This window comes from Neomonachus schauinslandi, chromosome 1 (genome assembly GCF_002201575.2).
Source record: "Neomonachus schauinslandi chromosome 1, ASM220157v2, whole genome shotgun sequence".
Lineage (NCBI taxonomy): Eukaryota > Metazoa > Chordata > Mammalia > Carnivora > Phocidae > Neomonachus > Neomonachus schauinslandi.
Window position 1 is genome coordinate 143913723 of NC_058403.1, and position 25714 is coordinate 143939436.

The 25714-nt window shown below is 41.5% G+C and overlaps 1 protein-coding gene and 1 pseudogene across 2 annotated transcripts in view; one reads left to right on the top strand and one right to left on the bottom strand.

Annotated features, from left to right (window-relative positions):
• The first annotated feature begins 1783 nt into the window (after positions 1 to 1783).
• CMTM8 (CKLF like MARVEL transmembrane domain containing 8) overlaps positions 1784 to 25714 on the top strand; it is a 105882-nt gene continuing 81951 nt past the window's right edge. For both annotated transcript variants that reach the window (XM_021678838.1, XM_044915835.1), the window contains exon 1: positions 1784 to 2227. In XM_021678838.1, the coding sequence (XP_021534513.1) occupies positions 2081 to 2227 (147 nt within the window). In that variant the 5' untranslated portion in view covers positions 1784 to 2080. The remainder of the gene's footprint in view (positions 2228 to 25714) is intronic.
• LOC123323278 lies at positions 10246 to 10387 on the bottom strand (annotated as a pseudogene).

Below are 25714 nucleotides of genomic sequence, written 5' to 3' on the forward strand. Positions count from 1 at the left end.
TGTAGGATATGGTCTGTGTATATTTTACCTTTTTAAAATAAAAAAAAAATCTGAATTTTGAAATTCACCTGGGCCCAAGGGTTTTTTTTTTTTTTTTTTTTTTGGAGAAGGAATTGTCCTTTGTATTACAGAAATAGAGTTGTCTAGACTTCCTTCCTGTCTTCCTGCATTCACTAAATGTCATGCATGATGCGATAGACTTTTTCCCAGCCACTTTCTATGTGCACCCCTGATCTCCCCAGCTGCATGGCCAGGTTCTCTAAAGCAGAAGCTCTCAAACTAAAGTGTGTATCAGAGTCCCTTAGAGGGCCAGTTCAAGCACAGCTTCTTGGGCTCTGTCCTCAGAATTTCTGACTCAGTGGATCTAGGGTGGGGCTTGAGAATTTGCATTTCTGACAAATTCCTAGGTGAGAGAACCATTGCTCTAGGGGAGATTTATTTCCATTTTTGTTGCATTTACCCACCAGCACAAGGTGCTTAGTAAACTCTCATGGGTGGAATTTCTCCAAATCCTCATCTTTATAATGCTGTTGAAGCCTTAACTTTTACTCCCTGAGGTCATCCTGAAAAGGCCCTATACTTAAAAAGAAACGAATTCCTTGTTTTATTAGATTTAGTTTTTCTTTCTCCTCACCTGATAGGACATGGTGAATAAAATGTCCCTTCTGACCTCTTTTTTGATCTGTCTTGGAGCAGATCAGAGGGAAGGCCTTTCCTGTGACCTGGAAGCAACCCTCTCTTTGTGACCAAATTATTATTCCTTTCCTTTTGGTGGCTTCCGAATAAAATTCGGTTCTTGCCAGCCAGCCTTTTACAAAAGAGAGGGAGGGACCACCCAGAAGATCCTCTTTTTGGCGAGAGGACCAGTCTCTCAGAGCCTGCATTTTACAGGTGGCACGACTGAGGCCGAAAGGGGTGGAGCCCACTGGCTCACGGTCATACAGCTGAAACATGCAAGTGCCGCGTTGGAGCTCAGGTCTAACTTGACCCTGTAACAAGCTGTCTCACTCACGCGGCACCCTCATCCCCTCCCCCATCCCAGAAAAGCACAGCCCATTTGACATAACCCACACCTTTCAACCTTCCACCCCCCCCCAAACATTTCCTTCCGAGTACGACGGGATGGTCGTGACCGGGGACCCCCCCCCCAAAACTCCCCCGTCCAGTCTCCGGGCCAGGCGCCGTCACCTAGACTCCATGAATCCCCGATAGAGCCACTGCGAGCGCCTGGAAAAGTCTCGCCCTCGAAGCCCAGCGATTAGCTTGGTTCCTCAAATTGTTCCCGACAGGAGGGGCAGGAAATAACGCCGGCCCTCGGTGGCGGCCGCAGAGGGAGGGGGAGAAGCTCAGGCCGGCTCCCGGGCAGTCGCGGCGGCCTCGCATCGATCTCGGGTCGAAGGTCCGGCCGCTCTTTCTCGCGTTCGAGTCACCCCCCGACCCTCGGCCTCTGTTATCGCGCAGGGGGTGTTTCCCGCAGCCTCGGAGCCCCTCAGGGGCCTCGCTTTCCCCGGGGCCGCGCAGCCCGGGCCCCGCCGCCAGGTGGAAGGAGACAGGTCAGCGGAGCGGCCGGCGCGAGGGGGTGGGGCCTGGCGGAGGTTGGGCGGGCCGGCTGCGGCAGGCGCCCGGGACCCCCGCGCCCTCTCCTCCGCGCCGCCCGTCCCGCGACCCCGGCCGCACGGTCCCGGGCAACAGGTGAAGAGGGCTCCGGCCCGCGGCGCCTCCGCGGGGCGGTCCTTCTCCAGTCCGCCTCGCGCCCGCCCCTCTCCACGCCCCCTCCCCTCCTCCCGGCCTCCGGCGCCTAGCTCGGCCGTCCGGCGCTCTCCCCTCGCGCGGTCTCCTCCTCCTCGGGGGCCCCAGCGCAGCCCGAGAGCCCCGCGCCGAGGAGCGGGGGAAGCCGCGCACTAGCACGACACGCGCCGCAGTGGGACTGGCCCCGGGGGGTGCCCCCGGCGCGCCTCGCTCCCCGCGCCCGCCGCGCTCCCCTCCCCCCCGCCGGTGTCCCCAGGGCTCCGGGCCGCGCGTCCACCGCCAGACGCGCGGGGGGTCCCCGAGGAGGGGCCAGCCCGGCCGAGGCGCGGCGATGGAGGAGCCGCAGCGCGCCCGCTCGCAGACCGTCACCACCACTGCCAGCTCCTTCGCCGAGAACTTTTCCACCAGCAGCAGCAGCTTCGCCTACGACCGGGAGTTCCTCCGCACCCTGCCCGGGCTTCTCATCGTGGCGGAGATCGTGAGTGCCGAGCGCGCGCGGGGAGGTGGGGGGGGCGGCGCTGGTGGACCCGGGCGTCGTGCCTCCGCAGATCCGCTTCCAGGGAACCCTTTTTGCTCAGTCTCGCCTTCTTCCCAGAGTGCAAAACTCAGAGACCCCCTCTCCGAGCGAGGCCCGATCACCTGCGCTCTCTTGGGCAAGAGGGTCGTGACCCTCAGGATGTCTGCTGGGGGAGAGACCCGACTTGCTGGGCCCTCTCGGTGGTCGTGGCGTCTCTTGGGAGCGGGATGCTTGGCGGGCGTGGGGTTTGTTTTAATGACTGTCATGGACACCTGATGCCTCCCTTGCCTGATCTCCACGTGGATGGCTCCTCCCTAAAAGCAAAGCTTTCTAAAATATAGGGGAGCGGAGGGGACTTTTTTCTTTGCCTATTTATCTCCCTGGTAGTAAAATTGAGGTGAATTAAGAAACTTTTCCTGAGTAAAATCTGAGGGCTTCAGCCCCGTTGAGGACCAGAAGTTTTCCTGCCTGGTTTAGGCTCAGAACATTCCTGGGGAGGAGGCCTGGCATGGGCATTCTCCTCTTCATAGGACATGGAGGCTGAGAGATCAAGTGATTTCTCCTGAAGTCCCAGCCAATCCTTCTTGGCTGGAGCCCTATTAACAGCTAGTGATGGCTACTGTTTATTGTCCTCATCATGGGCCGGAGTCCCCTCAAGACCTTTAAATGCCTTTGTGCCCTCATGTATCCCCTCAAGACCTTTAAATGCCTTTGTGCCCTCATGTACCCCACACAACAGCCCTACCCTGTACAGGTGGCTTTAGTTATTCCATTTTACATGGGAAGAAACTGAGACATAGAGAGCGGAAGTCAGTCACACCTGGGGCTGGTGGGACTGCGATTCAACCCCAGGCCAGCCTGACTCCAGGGCCCTGCTCTTAACTGCTAAGGGGTATCCTTACCAGCTGTCTAACCAGCCCCCTTTCCATCATATGTCACACACATTCATTTACACATTTGTGGAGTTGAAATCTAGCTTATGTGGGGTTAGAGAATGTGAGCTATGGTGGTACAGACGTGGCAGAAGACTCAGATGCTTTCTCCGAGAAGCCCCCAACAAAACCTGTGTACATCAAGTAGCTTCCTTGCTCCTCGAAGTCTCAGACCCCACCCCGGATCTACTGAATCGATTCCCCTGCGCATAAAGTTGGAGAAGCGTTGGCTCAGCTCAGCCCCCAGCTGGGTCCCGCAGCTGGTATTGAGGACTTCAGGAGACCCAATAAAAAAAACTAAGGTATGGGACTCACCTTGCAGGGCCTGGCTTATAGGAATTCGACAAATATTTGCTGTGTGAATGAAGTAGTTGGCAGACTCCCCTGCTTGAGCAGAACAAACAGAGCTAAAGCCAGAGATGGGGGCTTCTCCCGAAGGGTGGATTCGGATCAGGAATGAAGTAAAATGCCTCTTGTTTTCTGATTTCTGCCCAATGTGCTCTATGTTCCATGCTTTTGCAGAAAATAGAAAAGTGAAGGACAAAATGTAAATGGCCCACAATCCATTAGAAATAGAATATCAACCACTCGTGGTTAGAAATAACCACGAGTGGTTGATATTTTGGCATGTATCTTTTTAGATCTCAATAAATTTTTTTTAAGATGGAAAAACAGGTGAGAAAAATTACCCATGCCACTACAATAGTTCAATTTTTATTTTTGACAACTATATATGCACATGTTTTAAAGAGTCAGTGTTACAGAGTTGTAAGTTTGCCCCAGCGTCTCCTCACTTGCAAATCTCTTAGAGCCATAAATGTTTATAATCGGTTCCTTGATTGTTTTTCCCCCCAGTTGTAGGTGTTATCCACTGGCTTCCCTCTCTGAGAGAAGAGGCTTTAGCCCTCTCAGACCACTTTTTACCCATCCCCCCACCCTGTATTATACATATATCCTTCCTGTCTCCCACAATATTTTAGGTTAGATTAATAACCAGTGTAGTAGTGTTGACCTTAGGACACCATAGACATTGTTCACAGTTGAGCCACTGAGTGGTCTATGAGCCCTTTTCCTTTCCTGCCCGGTTTGTTTCCCGGGAGTTGGTAATTTTCTTTTGCCATTTCTTCATTCTCTAGCTGTTTAGTCACTAATTTTACCTTAATTGTCAAAATCTCCTATCAGGCAAGTGAGAGACATCTGGGAGTCTATTGAGGTCATCTCATGACCAATCCTCTCTGGGAGCCTCTGACCTGCTCCCACCCGGCCTGCTCACCTGGGCAGGGGGTCTCCTGCAGCAGCACCCTGGAGAGTCTTTCTCTCCCCTTCTCTTCTGGGTTGGGTCCCCTGCTTCTCCTGACCAGTGCCCCTCTCTGTTTTGCCTTACTCCCAGTGGGGGGACCACACAGACTTTAGTCCTTTCCTGAGAAAGGATTATGTGTGAATTGAGATTTACATCTTCCGAAATACCTTGATTTGACTGTTACACATAATTAATAGTTTGACTAGGTAAAGAATGTTCGATTGGAAATTGTTTTCCTGCTGAATTTTGAAGGCAGTTTTCCATTATCTTCGAGCTATACTGTTTTTTGTTTTCATAAATTTCAATTCTTCATCCTTTTTTTTTCCTTTCCCTTCTGGATCTTTCTCCTAAGAGATCTGTCAGATCACACTAATGTGCCTTCTTCTGAGTCCATTTTCTTCCATTATAATGAGGACCTCATGTCTTCTTTCAATCAGGAAAGCTCATGTATGTGTAAGGAGATTTTTTTAAATTGATTTTTGCCTTTCTGTTTTCGGTTTTTTTTCTGAAACCCCTTTTACCCTTTTTTTAAATGCATATATTTTCTTGTAATTTTACACATGGGCTCGGACATGCTGTGTTCAATTACCATGCCATAAGCATTTCTCAGGATCTCGGATTTCTCAATTATTATAGTTTCTGTTGTAAGGAAGTACCGTATTTGATTTCCTCCATTTTCATGTTTTGGGGGTGCCTGGGTGGCTCAGTTGGTTGGGTGTCTGCCTCTTGATTTTGGCTCGGATCTCAGGGTTGTGGGATCGAGCCTGCACTGGGCTCTGTGCTGAGTGTGGAGCTGGCTTGGGATTCTCTCTCTCTCTCTCCCTCACCCTCTGTCTCTCCGCCGCCCCCCCTCCCCTGCCCTGCTCATCCACAGCACACACGTGCACTCTCTCTCTCAAAAGAAAACTAAAAGTTCAAAAAAAATAAAACCTAACGTGTGTCTAGGTTTTACTAGCCTAGCCAGTGCTATAGCAATTTTCCTTCTTTGTCCCTCTTTCCACATTTATCCAGTGATTTTTTCAAGGAAAAGTTCTTTAAAGTACAATTGTGTGTCAAAGAGTGAACAAATTTAAGGGTTTTGTTACATATTCTGAAATTATCTTTCCACGAAGTTCTGCTGGTTTAAATTATTATCAGTAGTGTAAAGCTATTAAACTAAAAATACTTTTTTAAGTTAGGAGAACTTCTAAAATAAAAAATGTGAAGGATCATCTTAAATGATATATGCTTTCTTGATCTAAGATACTTTTTTGTTCATGTTTTGATGTCTAAATCAGGATGTGGCTTATCGTGGCTGGTTTCTTGGAGGTAATGCAATCCGGTACCACTGATTCTTTATGGGGGGTGAGGGGAGCAGGTTTCAAACTATTGCTGTCCCCGCGCTGGCATTAAGATAGACCTGTCCCCAGAAGAATATTACTTTCTGCCTTAAAAAAAACCCCAAATATCGAGACAAAGAATTGCTAAGACTGACTTTCTGCTTGAATCTGGGAGAAATGAAGTAATAGAGAACAATGTTTCCCCAAATCTGTTGTCAAATTCGCTAGCCCTGGCTTTCCCCCACGAGTGAGTGGTGGTAACTAACCTACTCAAACACTTCGGGCTGTGCCAATGTAACATTGTGTTGAAACCAAATTGTAGTCATTTCCTTCTGTTTAAAGTTTTATAACAAGGTAGAAGCAATCCAATACTTGACCTGTGACTTGTAGGGTGCTGTGATCTTATGACAATTACGAGTACTTGAAGAATTAAAGTGATTTGTCAGAAGCTGAGTTAATTGCACTCTTCCTGTTATTGGTGACTTCGAAATGAATTACAGCATCCGTGTAATAATTTAGGTCACCTTTCGTATGCTTACTGTCATGAGCAGACTTAGGTGGGGAAGGACGAATAGAGTTTACTGAGAGCTGGAATCTAAATCATACTATCCTGTTGAATTCTTAAAAACACAACAACAGTGAACATAGTTTCCATTTCACAAAACAATACCTAGTCTTTGTAGAAAAAATAGAAAAATGTAGTTAAGAAAAACCCCCTGTCATTCTAGCACCCATGGTGGTTCCTAACAGGCATGGTACTAGGAGTGGATAGGATTTAAAAAAAAAAAAATTGTTTATTGTAATACCTGAAGCTTCTACTGGTGTTTAGTGCCCTGGGGGTCAGGGTCGCTAAATGTCCTGAAGTGCATGAGACAGTCCCAACAATGAATTGCTTTACCAATTGCCAACAGCACCACTGTAAAGGAACTCTGAGTGAATCACTATTTAGCGCTTGGAATAAAGCATTCCAGAATTTTTCAAGTGGTTATGTATCATTTTTCTGTAATTTTTTTGGATGCAGTCACTTGTAAACTATTCTTTCATTTACTGCTGTGGCCATCTGTGCTGGATATCTCCCATTTGTCTCTCACATCCACTCTACACCCTTCTCCACTCTGCTCTCCACCCTGAAGGCTGACTTGCATGGACTGTCTCAAGGGGCTCCCCTCTGATGTTTGACTGGATTCATCCAAAACTGGTACCTGCAGGGGACTGGGGGGTGAAAAGGGGAGCAGGTTCTGGGTATTCAGTCCCTGGGATCCCTCCCTGCTGACTTTCAGCAGGTTGACTGTGTCCCTCCATGCAAGGCGGGCTGTCTGGCAACCCTCTGCACACAGCTGTTTTCCCTGACTCTGACGGCCATTCACTTCCAGCTGCTCACCATCGCCAGGCCCTACACTTTAATGTATTCTCCTATGTGGTTTTCCTGCACCCTGCTTTATAAATAACACCTTTATTAAACTCAACTTGGATTACCCAATCTGAAAGTGCCGGGTGTCCTGCTGAGTCCTGATAAATTACCTTTCCTCATTAATAATTAATTTCTTATGACATTCTTAATAGCCACATAGTATTCCATAAATATCCAGGCCCCTACTGTTCAGGTTATGTTTCTTTCCTTTAAAAATGTAACAAACTTCCTTTATGCTGACTCTTTCTGGTGGTTCTTTAGTGCTTTCTAAGGATGAGTACTTAGAATTGAATAAAAAGTCTATGAATTTTCTTTAAAGTCAAATTTATTGAGGTATCCAGGAAAATTCACCCTTTTTAGTGTAGAGTTCTGTGAGTTAAATTTAGCATATCCATTCTTAAAAAGCAGCTCTATGGAGATAGATCATAAAATCGACCTTTTTAACATGTACAATTCAAGGATTTTTAGGGTACTCACAGAGTTGTACTACTATTTTAGAACATATTTGTCGCCTTAGAAAGAAACCCCATACCTATTAGCAGTTACTTCTTATTTTTCCCTCCTCTCAGCCCTTGGTAACCACTAGTGTACTTTCTGTCTCTAGATTTGGCTATTCTGGACATTTCACAAAAATGGCCCTATAATATGCGGCCCTTTCTGTCTGGTTTCCTTTACTTAGTATAATGCTTTCAGTGGTCATCCATGCTATAGTATGTATCAGTACTTCATTCCTTTTTTTGCCAAATAATATTCCGTTGTTTTATATATATATTATTTTGTTTATTCATCAATTGATGGACATTTGGGTTGTTTCCACATTTTGGCTATTATGAATAATGCTGCTATGAACCTTCATGAACAAAGTTTTTTTGTGGACATATGTTTTCACTTCTCTTGGGGACTTACGTAGGAATGGAATGACTGAGTCATAGGGTAACTCTTTGTTTAATAGCTTGAAGCACTGCTAGACTGTTTTCAAAGTGGCTGCACTACACTACAATCTGGCCAGCAATCCGAGATCCAATTTCTCTACATCCTCACTAAGATTATTTTCTGTCTTTTTGATTCTGGGCATCCTACAGGGTGTGAAGTGGTATCTCATTGTGGTTTTGGTTTGTATTTCTCTAACGACTAATGATGTTGAGCAGCTCTTCATATGCTTATTGGTCACTTGTATATCTTCTTTGGGGAAATGTCTATTCAAATCCCTTGCCGTTTAAAAAATTATTGTTGAGTTGTAAGAGCTCTTTACATATTCTGGATACAAGTCTTTTATCAGATAGATGATTTGCAGATATTTTTCTACCATGCTGTGGGTTGTCTTTTCACTTTATGTGATGGTGTCCTTTGAAGTGCAAAGATTCTTAATTTGATAAAGTCCAATTTATATATTTTTTTTTCTTTTGTGGCTTATGCTTTTGATATCGTATCTGAGAAGACTTTCTTAACCCAAGGTCATGAAGATTTACTTTTATGTATTCTCCTAAAAGTTGTATAGTTTTGTCTTACCTTTGAGTCTGTGATGCATTTTGAGTTACATTTATATAGTGTGAGATAGGGGTCTAAGTTGATTCTTTTCCATATGGATAGCTAATTGTCCCAGCACCATTTGTTGAAAAGACTATTTTTCTCTCATTGAATTGTCTTGGCACCCTTGTCAAAAATCAAATGTAGTATAAGGGTGTATTTCTGGATTCTCAGTTCTATTCCATTGATCTGTGTCTTTTGGCCAGTACCACACTATACTGATTACTGTAGCTTTGTAGAAAGTTTTGAAATCAGAAGTTGTGAGTGTGCCAAATTTTTGTTTTTTCAAAATTGTTTTTTGGCTATCCTGGGTGCCTTGAATTTCCATATGAATTTTAGTATCAGTTTGTCAATTTCTGCAAAAAGGGGCAGCTGAAATTTCAATATGGATTGTGTTGAATCTATAGATCAATTTGGGGAGTATTGCCATCTTAACAAAATTAAATTTTCCAATTCATGAACATGGGATGTCTTCCCATTTAATTAGGTTTTCTCTAATTTCTTTCAACAATGTTTTGTAGTTTTCAGCACACAGGTCTTGTTTTTCTTTTGTTAAATTTATTCCTAAGTATTTTATTCTATTTGATGCTCTTGCAAATGGAATTATTTTCTTAATTTCATTTTCACACTGTTCATTATTAGATCATAGAAATCCAATTGAGTTCTGTATCCTTGATCTTGTATCCTATAATTTTGATGATGTCATTTATTGGTTCTAATAGGGGTTTTTTTTGGTGGTTTAGCATATGTGTTTTTAAGACTTTTGATTCTGCTGCCAAGATGTACAGAAAAGTTTATACTGATTTGCATTTCCTCTAGTGGTATTTCAGTGTGTAACAGGGTTTGTTTCTGCAAATACTCAAACTTTCTTTTTATTTGCCAATTTTGTTGGAGTGGGAGATACTCAAAATAATAAAAACTAGTTTGGCATAGACACCATTAGTCAGAAAGAACATCAGCTGATATTTAGGGGACCCCGGACATGTGAAAAAGAACAAATTGTTTTTATTTGCATTTCTGTGATTATTATTATTATTTTTTAAAGATTTTATTTATTTATTTGAGAGAGAGAGTGAGAGAGAGAAAGAGCACAAGAGGGGGGAGCGGGAGAGGGAGAAGCAGACTCCCTGCTGAGCAGGTAGCCCGATGCGGGACTCGATCCCGGGACTCCAGGATCATGACCTGAGCCAAAGGCAGTCGCTTAACCAACTGAGCCACCCAGGCACCCTGCATTTCTGTGATTATTAAAGTTGAATATTTTAAATATGCTCATCAACCGTTTATTTCTTCTTTTGGTAACTGCTTGTTTTTTCCACTTCATCTAAAACGGCTCTTTCTTTCTTTCTTTTTTTTTTTTTTTTAAAGATTTTATTTATTTATTTGAGAGAGAGAGAATGAGAGACAGAGAGCACGAGAGGGAAGAGGGCAGAGGGAGAAGCAGACCCCTTGCTGAGCAGGGAGCCCGATGTGGGACTCGATCCCGGGACTCCAGGATCATGACCTGAGCCGAAGGCAGTCGCTTAACCAGCTGAGCCACCCAGGCGCCCAGGCTCTTTCTTTCTTTAAAAAATGTTTTAAAGATATAAAAGAGAGAGACTACACTTGATCTTAGCCAAAAGGCCGAGAAGCGATAAAAGATATAAAAGAGAGAGAGAAAACTTAAATGAATATTACCTCCCAGGAGAGAAATAAGATTGGTTTGGAGAATGTGTTTGAATGGGTTGTTTGCTTTTTAACTGCTTATCTTTTTATAGGTTTACATTTTTTATAACGAGGATGTATTTATGGGTTAATGGAATTAAGCCTACAGCAAAGTAATAAGTGCTCATTGTAAAGATAAATTTCAAATCATTTATATATAGAATGAAAACTGAAAGTCTCTGCTAACCTACATTCTTCATGCCACCCCTCATCTACCCACCTGCCTTGACGTACTTACCATTCACATTTCTCTCAGACCTTTTTCTGTATATGAGTATGTTACATAAATTCTGCAACTATTTCATCATTTAATAATATCTTGATATTTTTCTATGTTCTTTGCTGTTTATAAGTTTTCTATATACTATGGGTATTAATTTTCTCTGTCGCTTGTTAATAGCATCAATCATGCCATTTTCATCAAAATAAGTTTCTAATTTGCATGAAATCTAAACTGTTATCTTTGGGGTGCCTGGATGGCTCAGTTGGTTAAGTGTCAGACTCTTGATTTCGGCTCAGGTCATGATCTCAGGGTTGTGAGATCGCGCCCCACATCAGGCTCTATGCTCAGGATGGAGTCTGCTTGAGATTCTCTCCCTCCCTTGGATGCTTTCTAAATAAATAAATAAAATCTTTAAACTGTTATCTTTATTTAGTCTTCACTTTGCTTAAACATGGCTTCCCTACCCCCAGGATTATGCAGATATCTGAAGAAAATATAGTAGAATTTTTTTTTAGTGTTATAAGTATTTACCATCTTAAGCCATAAGTTCCTTTTGTGTGTATAAGGTAAGAATGTGATTTCACCTTTTTTCCCCAAATGGATATGTAGTCTCACCATTAATCATATCATATTACCATATATGTGTAACTATTTCTTGACCCTAATGTGTTCTATTCCTGAGTCAATTCCAAGCCCTTTTAATTACTGTAGCTTCATCATGAATTTTAATATCCAGTAAAGTCTTATGGATTTTTGTATTTCTTTGCTATTCTAGTATATTTACACTAATACAAGTGATTTTCAGAATCAGTGTTCCTTAAACCCTCTTACAACTTTGATTGAGTTGTATTAAATTTATAAGTTAATTTGATAATTTATAAATTAATATAATTATAATTAATATTATAAATTAATATGATATTGAATCTTATAATCTAGGAATATTGTATGTCTCTATTTATTTGTGTCTATTTATGCTCTTGAAGTCCTAAGTTTTTTCCAGATGAATCTTATGTGGTTTTTAAAAATATTTATTTATTTGAGAGAGAGAGAGAGCGAGAGAGAGCCTGAGTGGGGGGAGGGGCAGAAGGAGAGGGACAAGCAGATACCCCACTGAGTAGGGAGCCCAGCTCATAGGGCTCAATCCCAGGACCCTGGGATTGTGACCTGAGCAGAAGGTAGACGCCCAACTGACTGAACCACCCACGCACCCCTTATTATTTCTTACTAGAATTAAGAATTCTCAATTTTGATAAGGGAGATTTGTCAAAAATTAATTGGATTTATAAATTTCTGATTATTTGTGGTTTATAAGGAAGCTGTTATTTTTCTTATTTCAATTTTGTGTGTAGCCATCTTATTTGAGTTACTAGTTCTAATAGTTTTATTTATGTTATAAGTAAATTATAGTAGTATCTGTGAATAAGGATTGTTTTCTTTTTCTCTTTTTTTAAAGATTTTATTTGTTTATTAGAACATGAGAGGGAGAACACAAGGTGGGCAGAGGGGCAGAGGGAGAAGACGACTCCCTGCTAAGTGAGGAGCCCAATGTGGGGCTCGATCCCAGGACCCCAGGATCATGACCTGAGCCAAAAGCAGACCCTTAACCAACTGAGCCACCCAGGCACCCTGGATTTTCTTTTCCTTTTTATATTTATACTTTTCTTTTTTTTTTCATTATTGCATAGGTTGGGACTACCAGTGTAATGTTGAATGATTGGGATGATATGAGTGTCCTTGGCTGGCTCATAACTTTAGTTGGGCTGTTTCCAATGTGTTAATGATAGGACAGGTTTAACTACAGGTTCTGGTAGATATTCTTTATTGAGTTAAGGAAGGGAAGTTTAACTTGTACCTATTTTAATCAAAAACGATTATTGAATTTAGAAGATAGAATTTGGGGGGAGGAGTGTTTATCAATGTGATCCTCCAGGGTTTTATGTCCCTTAATTTGCTAATGGAGTGAATCATATTAGGAAATCTAATGTTGAATCATTCTTGTGATCTTGGAGTAAATCTCTACTTAGTTATATTCTTTTAATATTCTATTATATTTTAAAACTTTTTTTTACTCTTGAATTTAATTTGTTAATATTATATTTGATTGTTTCTACACTCATGTAAGACCAACCTTTTTGATTCATTTGCTGTGATCTGTTTTGTTTGATTTTAATATCGCCACACAAGCTTTTTTGGCTAACACTTTTCTGTTATATTCTTGTCCCCTTATTTTGAATTGAAGTGAGATTCACAAAACATAAAATTAACTATTTTATTTAAGTTTTTATTTTAATTCCAGTTAACATAGAGTGTTTTATTAGTTTCAGGTGTACAATGTAGTGATTCAGCAATTTCACACATTGCCTAGTACTCATCAGAATAAGTGCCCTCCCCTATCCCCATCATCCACTTCACCCATCCTGTCACCCCCTTCCCTTCTGGTAACCATTAATTTGTTCTCTCTAGGTAAGAGTCTGTTTCTTGTTTTGTCTCATTCTCTCTTCCCCCCGCCCCCACGCCTTTGCTTGTTTGTTTGTTTTGTTTCTCAAAGTCCACATCTGATTGAGAAGCAGGAGAAGCAGGCCTCCCGCTGAGCAGGGAGCCCGACGCGGGGCTCCGTCCCAGAACCCTGGGATCATCACCTGAGCCCAAGGCAGACGCTTAAGGACTGAGCCACCCATGCGCCCCAAGGGTTTTTCTACCTTTTAACTATTGTTGATTATGCTGCTAAGAATATTCACGTACAAATTTTTTGTAGACATATATTTTCATTTCTCTTTCATGTATTCCTAAGAGTAGAATTGCTGGATCATATGAAAACTCTACTTTTAACCATTTGAGAAACTGCCTGACTTTTTTCCAGAGTGGATGCACTGTTTTATAATCCCTACACTACTTTTTATTTATTTTTTTAAAGATTTTTTAAATTAATGAATTTGTTTTTTAAATAATCTCTACACCCAGCATGGGGCTCAAACCCACAGCCCCAAGATTAAGAGTCACACGCTCCACTAAGCCAGTCAAGCACCCCACTGCACTACTTTTTAAAAAGTTGATTTCTTAGGAATTGTCTCTTGCTGGTTGTCTGAAGCTTCCCACCCACATTAGAACAACTATTTAGACTTAACAAGTTTAGATTTTTTCACACTCTTCTGTCAATTTTTTGTGTCATTTACTTTCTTATTTTTCAATTTCCAGATAACTCCTTGAGTAATTGTTTTAGAAAGACTTTGAAGATGGTAAACTTTTTAAATTATTGCACATCTAAAAACATTTTTCTTTTATCTTCATACTTGAATAATAATTTGGTATAAAATTATAGGTCCTAGTATTTCTTTTCATTAATTCTTTGAAGACCTTGCTTCATTGTCTTCAAGCATCCAGTACTGTTAATAAGAGACATGATGGTCTGGTAGACCCTAGACAGGCCTTGAGGTTCAGTCCCTCCCAGGTCTTGTCCATTCATGATTGTGCATTCCCCCAGACTTAGTTGCAGCCCAGCCTTGCATGAAGTGACTTGCATGTTGCATTACCCATGAGAATGTAGAAAGGTGGCATTGGTGGTATAGCAAGAAATTGTGGGTGGAATGTTGTTTTATTGGGGTGAAATGGTTTGTGAAAGGTAGTTTTGCAACCGTATCTGGTAATTACACTGGAGCTTCATTCAGGTTGTTGTGGTTGGGAATTAAAGAAGATTGTTAAACCCTCACTTGGAGTTTTCTGAGTCCTGATGGGGTCTCTCGCTGGGTAGACAGAATGCTGTTGCCCCAACCTGGTATTGATGCAGAGGACCTGAAGTCCCTCTCTCAGGGCAGTTCTAGCCTGATGTCCCCTGGTGATCCCTGCTGAGAATATGTCCTTTGCATCTCTTGCAGAACATAATCTTTGTAACATTTAAGTCAGAGGGCTTGTTTACCCTAGGCTATAAACCCACTCCTCTGTGGGAATAATGTTCTTATTTCCTTTTAAGCAACCAAATGGTTTTTTTTTTTAAATCTCCCTAGAAGCTTTTGGAATTTTCTCCCTATCTTTAGAGATCTGTAGAGATAATATAATTTACCACTATGTATCTAGAAAAGCATTCTTCATTTATCAGCCTTCATTGGACCCATGTAACTAATATCCAAATCTCTCTTCAGCACAGAAAACCGTTTTGTATTTCCTGCATCTGTTCTGTTTTCTCCTTCCAAAAACTCTTTATTCAATCCAGAAGTTCCAGGAAAGATTAAACTGTCTTCAGTATCTCCTTGCTTTTTTTTTTCCTGCAAACTTTCCTTCTCTTTGTTCTTTTGCAGAGTTTTAGGGAAATAACAGTTCCAGCCCCAATTCAGATTTTGGGCTTTGATATTTTAAAATCCCAACAGTTTGTCATTCTTTTTAGTTCGTGGCCCGATTGCTTCTTTTTTTCTAATTGAATCATTTTAAGACCCTTTAGTATATTTACACTTTATTTGCGGAGAGACCTCTTCTGTTTGTTGAATCTGTTGGCTCCTTCTCTGGCTGATTTCCTCAGTCATTTGGTGATTCATGTTTGTTGGTTTGTAATTGTAGATGAGATGGCTGGAGAGTGCTTAGTGTGAGTGAGAATCCCGTGCCCCTGGCAGTGAACACAGGTTTTCATCACATGACCTGTATCTAGTCAGTTTGGTTTTGTTTCGTTTCCAGAGGAAGAGAAATATCAATCCGGCGAAGGGGGGACATTAAGGAGCATTGTACCTGTGTGGACTTTTCTATGAGGTGTGCACATAGCTTGTTGAATCATCTGGCTGTCTTGAAGCTTCGTCTTGGGGGCTATTTCCAGAAGTAACTGCTGGAGGGAATCGGGGAGACGATGATTAACTTGGGAGCTTCTAAGCCTTCAAATTCATAATTAGCAGATTACTCTCGGCCTATTCCTTCTCCCACTTCTGTTGTTAACTCTAGTCTGGATTTTTCTGAGGGTCTGTTTGGAAGCTCACCTTTTTTGATAGGTCCTCAATTTTCCTTTCCAGAACTATAGGTTAGAAATCCCATGTTTGTCATTAGTGTGTTCCTGTGCCCCTCACTGTTCCAGGCTGCCGCTGCTGCGCTATCCAGCTTTTCAGCACTAGTCTGTATTTTTTTTTTTTTTTTTTTTTAGATTTTATTTATTTATTTGACAGGGAGAGGGAGAGAGAGCACGCACAAAAGCAGGGGGAGCAGCAAGCAGAGGGAGAGGAAGAAGCAGGCTCCCCGTGGGGCTCGATTGCAGGACCCTGGGATCATGACCTGAGCCAAAGGCAGCTTAACCAACTGAGCCACCCAGGCGCCCAAGCACTACTCCGTATTTTTAAATTACTTGTGGGTTTTGTTTGTTTATTTGGTTTGGTTTGGCTTTTTGGTCATTTCAGTGGGATTTAGGGAGGATGAAGAGGTAAGCATACAGGTCTGGTCAGCTACCTTGAAAGAGAAGTTCAGCTGTTTTGTTATTCACTTACAGGTATTTTTAATGTACAGAAGGAATATTGACCTTCTCTCTGTGTTGCAAATATTTTTTCCAGCCTATCACACCGTAATTTTATTTATGATGATTTTATTTACAAAATCCAAAGTTTATCTTCAAATTTATTCATCTCATTCCCCCCCATTTGACATCGTGCTTAAAAGTTTGTACCTCACTAACAAAAACCAAATACATTAGTATTTAACCTTTTTCTTTTAGTACTTTTTAGTATTTAACCTTCATATTGCAATTTATTGTAGCAGGAGGTATAAATTCGAGCTCTAACTTTGTTTCCAAATGTCTGTTCAGTTGTCCCAACAGGATATATTGACAACTGCTCTATTCCGGTCTTTGTTCCCATGTTTCAACATCTGTAGTTCTAGGATACATTTTAACATCTGCTAGGGGAAACCACCTCAGGCATAACTTTTAGAATTTTTTTTAAGCCCTACGCTGCTGTGTCCCCTCTCTCCTGTCAAATTGCATTGGCTTTTGATTGGATTTTTATATAATGCATGGATTAATTTTGGGACAAAGTATTTACATTACTTTAGTTCCTACAAAGACGACTTCTCAACTGTTCCCTGTCTTCAGTGTTGTGTTAGGATTGATTCTTACACTCTTCAAGGTCTTTTCCAGGGTTTTTTACAGTGTAAGTTAATAATGCATCTCTTATGTATTCAATCATCAGGTATGTGGTGAATATTTATTGTGTGCCAGAATCTGTGTCTGGCATTTAGAATATGGTGGTAAATAGCACCTTTCTATTTTTATTATAACAAATGATCAGAGATAGGATGTAAGACATAAAAAGAAAAATATGCTTAGGGAGGTACTGAAGGATAGTTTAAAACTTCAAATTTTCAAATTTGATCTGAAATTCAGAAGGCATTTATTCCTTGTAGGCCTTTGGTCCATTATTCATCTCAAAATCTAAAATATAACAGATGCAAAATATAGTTTGTTTCTTTTTGCTTAGACTTATGACTAGAACTATTCCCAGGAAGGTAGCAGTACTTTTCCTTAGATGAGTATTTTACCATTAATTTTCTTTCCTTTCTTCTTCTTTTTTTTTTAAGATTTATTTATTTGTTTGTGGGGTGAGGGGCAGAGGGAGGGGGAGAGAGAGAGAATCTCAAGCAGACTTCCCACTGAGCGCAGAGCCAGACTTGGGGCTTGATCTCACAGCCATGAGATTATAACCTGAGCTGAAATCAAAAGTCGGATGCTTAACCACCTGAGCCACCCAGGTGCCCCACCATTCATTTTCATTTAAAATGAAATGTTTTTGTTTTTTGGGTTTTTTTAGATTTTATTTATTTGAGAGAGAGTGAGAGAGAGAGAGCATGAGTGGAGGAGAGGGGCAGAGGGAGAGGGAGAAGCAGACTCCCCGATGAGCAGACTCCCCGCTGAGCAGGGAGCCCTATGAGGGCCTCAATCCCAGGACCCTGAGATCATGACCTGAGCTGAAGGCAGACGCTTACCCAAGTGAGTCATGTAGGCGCCCCACCATTAATTTTCATTTAAAATGAAATGAATTTTCACTCTTATTATTTCAATTGATATTAAGCCAGCCCAAGTTTTGGGGAATCCCTTCTTAAATTTACTTTCTAGTTGAGCATTGATTTGACGAAACAGTTCCTAAATGATACATGAATGAGTCAACCATACTTGTGGAGTGCAAGGTGAAACAATTCTCACCTGATTGTTTCTCCCTCTTCTATAACCACCCATCAGGTTCATGCTAACCTGTCCAGTAAAATCTCCTTTCAATGGGAAAGCAGGATATCCATTTGTCTTGGTCAAGGTTCAGTTGCAGATGACAATATCCACTCTAGCCGGTTGAAGCAGCAAGAGATTTATTATACATCGTTAGATGGCTTCCAAAATTTTTTGTAGGGCTGGAAGAGCAGGCTTTTAAAGCTGCTAGAACTGCTAAGCTTCCAGTAAAACCTTCCAGAATCACACCTCAGAACCCCCTGTCATGGGTAGAAAGGCAAAGAAGTAGGATTTACTCTCACAACTGCTGGATCCTGGGGCTCCATTGCCTCCATTGTGACACACGGCCCCAAAAGGCTTCCCGCTGACTTGCCTCTCAACCCTATGAAACAAGGGATGGGACACTGGGATTTCGGGATAGTGGCCACAAACAAACCACTCCTTGGTTTGCAGTGGGAACACAGAAGCAGGCAAAGCATGTCTTCTAGCCCCATGATGTTGTCTTTTGCTTTCCAAGCCTTGGATGAATGTGACTGCCCAAGCTACGTCATGTATGGAACCTGGGCTGTAATCTGGTTTCCAGCCTCTGGTGAGCAATAAGGCATACTGCAAGGGGAACAGAGTGGAGTTGAGTGGATCTACCTGCCATACTTATCACAGCCACTTTCTTTGGATTCTACTAGGCTCATTGTGTTGGAAGTGAAAGACCTGTGACTTGTCACACTTCTAGGACATTCAAAGGACTTGCCCTTTTTCAGTTTAGACATGCATTCAATTTCTAGGTATATGACCTTGCACAACTGACCTAATATTTCCTGAACTTCCATCTATAAAAATGAGAAGGGCGATGATGACTTAGCAGAGGGATAGCAGAAGGTAAAATTAGCTAAAATACATGTAAGCCCTGTCCCAGAGGTAAACATTGGTTTATTTCATGGCTAAATATAGATTTCTTTCTTTCCTTCTTCCTTCAGTAGATCCAGACTATGTAGATTAAACCCACTTGGACGGGCTGCATTGAGAATGAATGGTCATATCTTAGCTTCTAGTGAGTTTTTATGCACCCAGCAATGAGCATGAACATAGAATTTAGCTTCTGTGGTATGTACTGAGGTTAGGAATATGATGATACTTCTAATTAAAGAAAGCTTAAAGGCTACAGTGAGAACTACAAAGACCCATTTATTTTACCTTTTAACATGATCAGTTCACTTAGACTGTGAATAGAATGACCTAGCTACAATTATGAATGGTGCCAACTTTGTAGGTGTAGTGGAAACATTTCATCCGTTTATGTTCTTGTGTAAACTCTATTCAAAGAAGGTCTAAAAAGCTATGGGGTAGGTCAGTTTTCCAGAGGTCTGAGTTTAATGGCCTGTTTTGGAAAAACATACAAAGTTCTGACCTTCTTGTCTTGCCTTACCCTTTCCTTCTCCTATCAAAAACCTAATTATAAGTGGTGCCACTTTCTGGGAGGAAAATAATTCAGAGGAGAAAGACATCTTTATTGTTGATAGGTAACCTGCCTTGTTTCCAGAAAGGACTGGAGGCAGGACAGACATCTTTAAGTTGAGGTTTTAGGGGCATCTGGGTGGCTTAGTCGGTTGAGTGTCTGTGTTCTGCTCGGGTCATGATCCCAGACACCTGAGATTGAGCCCCGCATCGGGGGCTGCTGCTCCCTCTGCCTGTGCCCCCCCCATGCTGTCTTTTGCTCTCTCTCTCTCAAATAAATAAATAAAATCTTAAAAAAAAAAGAATCTATACAATCTTTATCAATCAAGGATTGACAAGCATCAAAGATCACTTTAGAAAGAGAAGAACTTTATCATAAGCACTAAACCGTGAGCAGACTTGAAGGGGCATTCTTGAATAAGATTCTTTAGAGACAGAGAACAGTTGTGTTTCCTGATACTGTGTGTGGTGGTCAAGAGGAGAAAATATCCAGGACTTGTCAGCTCATCTGCCTTCAACTCTAGGTTTACTTTAGGGGGGAAAAAATCTGTGTGCTTTGAGGCTCTGGCCTCCTTCTGGTTTCACAAGCCCAGAAATTTCCTTAGAGATGGAGACGTTAGAGGAGACCTATGTAATCGCTATATTTAATATTCTACTAGCTTATACTTTGGAAATCATGTCTCAGGTTCCTTTAACTGTGACATGAATCTTGAGTGGTTTTCCTGTTCATTCACATTTCAGATCACGAGCTTATGTTCTCACTGCCCTGGGAAGCTAATGTTGGATTTTTTTTTTTTTTTTTAACTTCCCTCTATGTGACTAGGTTCATTTAGTGAAAGGTGGAAGACCAAAGCTCAGCGAACCAGGTCACTGGTTAATACCAGGCTGGCTTAGCTGCTAGCCGGTAGAAAGAGAGCTCAGGTGGGAGGTGGTGTTTGTGTTTCCTGTCCCTTCGGGGACTTGAAAAGGTTGGGCCACAGTAGCTCAGTTGATGACTTGCATAATTGAAGAGTAGGGAGGTGTCTTCTGCAGACTCGTACCATGCCCCCAGAACTAAGATTCCTGAAAACCTTTTTGTATGTGAAATATCATACGGTACTAAACTTAAATATGATTTAAAGAATAATAAAACAAGTATATGCCAACCACTCACCTTAAGAAATAGAACTCTACCATATCTTAGAGGCCCCTTTTGTGCCCTGTCCTCTTTCCCAGAGGTAACTCCTGTCCTGGCTTTGTATTCTATAAAGTTCAAAGTGTTCCAGCCATTGTTTAGCCCTGACTCATTTTGAACTTTACAGAATATAGAATCATGTGATACTTTCTTCTGTTAACTTGCTACTTTTATTCATCATTGAGTGTTTTCCATGTTGATCCATGTAGCTGCTCATTAACTTTTAAAATTGTATCTGTTATAGAAATGTATCATAATTTATCCCTTCTGTGTTGATGGCCACCTTGATTACCATGTTTTAAAATGATTAAGCTTTCCATTTTGTATTTCTTATCTGTTTTTCTTCTATTTGTTTGGAAGTTCTGCTCTATCTATCCTTTGGTGGATTTGTTAGCTATGTTAACATTCATACTTAGTCTGCTATACAGGTTGAAATTAATGTGTATTTTTAACCTGCTCCTAAGCAAAAACAAAGACCTCAGAACTCTAATTCAGATGACATCACTCACAATTTATAATATTATACTCTTTTCCACCTACATGTTAGGCATTATAATTATTGTATACAGTCAACAGTTTTGTTTTACCCACAACCCACATGGTTGCCCTGTATCTTTGCTCATTGTTTTTCTTTATATCTCAGGCCCACCATCTGTGTTTGTTTTTACGAAAATCTTTTTCTTCCTCATTCTTGAAAGATAATTACACAGATTATAGAATTCTAAGTTGTCAGTCCTTTTTGTCTCCATTCATTAAAGGTGTCATTCTTTTGTCTTACTGGTTTCCATGGCTGCCGTTGAAGTTGGCAGTCAAATTGCAATTTGCCTCTCCTTTTTAATTTGGCTTCTTTTTTTTTTTTTAATTGCCTTTGTCTTTGTATACAGCAATCTCATTGTATGTCTGAGAATTTCTTTTTATTTATCCTTGGGCTTAATAGGGATTCTTGGATCCAATTATGTGTTTCAACAATATTGGAAAATTCTCAGCCATTCTCTCTGGAAATGTTGGAAATACTGTCTTTCTCATTTTGTTTCATGTCCTTCTGAAACTCTCATTAAATATGTATTAGATCCTCAGACTCTATCTTCTGTCTTTTAAATTGATAATTTCCGACTCTGTGTTCCTGGCCTGAATTTTATTATTTATTTATTTTTATTATATCTTCTATTTTAATAATTCTTTTTTAGCTGTTTAATCCATACATTCAACTTTTAAATTCAATTCTTTACATTTGTAGAAATTCCCTAACTTTTTCAGATCTACTGTGTTCTTTAGGGCCTACATAGACTCAGACCTAACTCAAATGAGAGACAGAGTGTTGCTCTGAATTGAAAGGGATATTTTTTGCTCTCTACCCATTGCCAAGATTGAGATAGCTGTTATCTTGCTGTTCCCCCTGGACAGTGAGTTAATTCTTATCTATCTTGACATTGGAGGGATGGTCCTTTAAGATTCCACCTGTACTTGGGGTGGGGGTGGGAGGTTTTTTCCTGTTAGGCTTTTCACCTTGGGTGGGTCCTTGGCTTTTTTTTTTTTTTTAATCCAAGTATCAGGATTTTTAAAAAAATTTTATTATGTTAATCAGCATACATTACATCATTAGTTTTTGATACAGTGTTCCATGATTTATTGTTTGCATATAACACCCAGTGCTCCATTCAGTACGTGCCCTCTTTAATACCCATCACCAGGCTAACCCATCCCCCCACTGCCCTCCCCTCTAGAACCCTCAGTTTGTTTCTCAGAGTCCATAGTCTCTCATGGTTCGTCTCCCCCTCCGATTTTCCCCCCTTCATTTTACCCTTCCTACTATCTTCTTCTTCTTTTTTTTTTTTTTAACATACAATATATTATTTCTTTCAGAGGTGCAGGTCTGTGATTCAACAGTCTTACACAATTCACAGCACTCACCATAGCACATACCCTCCCCAATGTCTATCACCCAGCCACCCCATCCCTCCCACCCCTGGGCCCTTGGCTTTAATTATCTTCTACCATCTAGCACCGAGATGGAAGTTTGGCAAAGGATCTGAATGGCAGTTTTTCAAAGAAAATATACAAAGGGCCAATAAGCACATGAAAAGATACTCTTTCTCCTTAGTCTTTAGGGAAATGCAAATCAAAATCACAATGTGATAACTCTGCACACCCACTAAGATGGCTGTGATTAAAAAGACAGGCAATAACAAGGCTTGGTGAGGATGTGGAGAAATTGGAACCCCCACGGGCTGCTGTTAGGATTGTAAAATGGTGCAGCTACTTTGGAAAACACTTTGACAATTCTTCAAAAGGAAAAAACAGAGTTATTATATCACTCAGCAATTCCATTTCCAGGCATATGCTCAAAATAATTTAATAAAACAAGCTTCTGTTAAACAAAAATTGAACACGGGTGCCTGGGTGGCTCGGTTAGTTAAGCATCTGCCTTTGGCTCAGGTCATGATCCCAGGGTTCTGGGATCGAGCCCCACATTGGGCTCCTTACTCAGCGGGGAGCCTGCTTCTTCCTCTCCTCCCCACTCATTCTCTCTCTCTTCTCTCTCTCAAATAAATAAATCTTTAAAAAAAAATTGAACACGAATGTTCATAGCAGCATTAATCATAGTAGCCAAAAGGTGGAAACAACCCTCATGTCGATGAATGGATAAGCAAAACGTGATATATTCATACAATGGATTAATTTTGTAAAAAAAGATTTTATTGATTTAAGAGAGCAGGCCTGCAGAGCACAAGTGGGGAGAGGGGCAAACGGGGAGGGAGAGGGAGAGAGCCTAGAGCAGACTCCGAGATCATGAGGTCATGACCTGAGCCGAAACCCAAGAGTCGGACGGTTAACTGACTGAGCCACCCAGTTGCCCCCACAGAATGGATTATTAATTTAGCTATAAAAAGGAATGAAGTACTGATCTAGGCTACGGCATGGATGACCACTGAAAACATTATGCTCAGTGACAGAAGCCAGACACAGAAGGCAACATATTGTAGGATTCCATTTTTATGAAGTGTCCAGAATAGGTAACTGCATAGAAACAGAAAGTAGATGAATGTCATTGGGGCCTGACCCTGGAGGGGCAGTGGGGGAATGATAAGGGAGTGACTGCTAATGGGTATGGGGTTTCTTCTGGAGATGATAAAATGTTCTGACATTAGGTCCTGGTGATGGTTGCATAGCTTTGTGAATATACTAAAAAAAAAAAAAATACTCGTACATTTGAAAAGCTGAATTTTATGGTATACAAATTAGATCTCAAAAAAGCTGTTCAAAAAAAAAAAATAAGCTCAAGGACCCTACGAGTTTCAACAAACTGTCAGCATGAAAACTGGCTTTGGCATTTGACGATTCCCCAGGATTCCTGTTTTATTTCCTTTTTGGCCTCTTAGGGTTCTTTCTTTTCATGCCAGCTCAGTTAACATGTTTAAAAATGTTTTATATTTTATCTATACTTGTTTCATTTGGGAAGATAACCAGCCTGTCATACCACTAGAAAGTGAAGGCAGAATCTTTTTAATGTTTTAATTTTAAAAAAGTTCAAGTTGCTAAGGAAAATTGTAAAAACAGTATAATGAATTTCCTCCTCCATTCACTCATTTGCTTTCTCAAATGTAAATATCCTACTTCATCCTCCCTCCCTCTCTGTCTACTTAATATTTTTTGTGGAACAATTTTAGAGTAGGTTGCAAAATTCACAACCCCAAATACCCAAGATATTTTGGCCTGTGTCTCCCAAGGACAAGAATATTCTCCTATGGAACCACGGTACAACTGTCAAGTTCAACAAATGTACCCTGGATACTAAGACAGTTCATACTTAAATTTTACCATTTGTCCCAATAATTCGCTTTATATGTATTCACTTTTTCCCTATCTGGATGTACTCCAAGATCACGTGTCACATTTAGTCGTCCTGTCTCTTTAGTGTCTTGTACCCTAGAACAGTTCCTCAGTCTTTCTACCTTTCACGACTTCGGCAGTTGTGAAGAATCCGGGGGAGTTGCTTTGTGGAATGCTTCTCGAATTGGGCTTGTCTGAGGTTCCCTTCTGAGTAGATTCAGGTTGCCTTGTCCGAGATGCCACTGAAGTGAGGTGTGTCCTGGGTACAGCGTAGCAGGAGGCACGGGATGTCACTGTGTCTCGTGATTAGTGAATCTAACCTGAGTCCTTTTCCAAATGCTAAACATGGCATATTTCTGAGCAGAAATGGCAGAATTTGGAGTCAAACAGATCCAGCTTTTAGTCTTGGCCTAGCAACTATTAGCTCTCCGATCATAAACAAAATATGTAACTTTTTTTTTTTTTAATTTATTTGACAGAGAGAGACACAGTGAGAGAGGGAATACAAGCAGGAGGGGTGGGAGAGGGAGAAGCAGGCTTCCCGCGGAGCAGGGAGCCCGACGCGGGACCCGATCCCAGGACTCCGAGATCATGACCCCAGCCAAAGGCAGACGCCTAACGACTGAGCCACCCAGGTGCCCCAAAATATGTAACATTTTAAAGCCATCTGTGAAACAAGGCCAATAACTTGTTATTGAGACTATTGAAAAATCAAATGCAAATTCGTGTAAGTTGTTTAGCATGGTGACTGGCACAGGAGGAAGTCATAACTCTTGTTTTGGGAGAGGTGATGTTACCTCAGTGTCCTAGGAGCCTCCCTGGCCCTCAAGGGTATTGGTGAAATTACTCAGAATCTCAGTAAAGGAGCCTAAAGGCCTCCCATACGCTTCTTTGATTCTCAGAGAACGAGCGTTCTCTTGGTCTTCTCTGCCTTGTCACCCACCTCCCCTGCCCTTTGCTATTGTCCGTCTCCAGTGTCCCTAAGAAGCCCACTTGCCTGACGTTTGGATTAGTTTTAGGCATTGACCAATGATGGGCAAGAGGCTCTTGGCAAATGCAAACAGACGTCCCACTCCATTCTCCTCCCCCTCTTGTTTTGTCACCTTCCCTCCCGGATTACTCATCCTCCTCACCTCCAAATCCTTCTCCCTCCGTTCAGGGAAACTCTCAAGCTCCTACCTCCAAATTTGTGTATCTTACCCAGTGGGAGCACCCACAGAGCAAGGGCTCTGCCCCGAACTGGACCCCAGCTCCCTAGAGGGCAGATGGTGTTAGGAGTAGGAACCTCTTTTCCTGGAACATGATCTTTAGAGTCTGTTCATTGTGCTGCTTGGGCAACAGTAACACCATGGTATTTCTCTTATCTTTAAATCGGCTTTTGACGATGTGCGTGGTTTG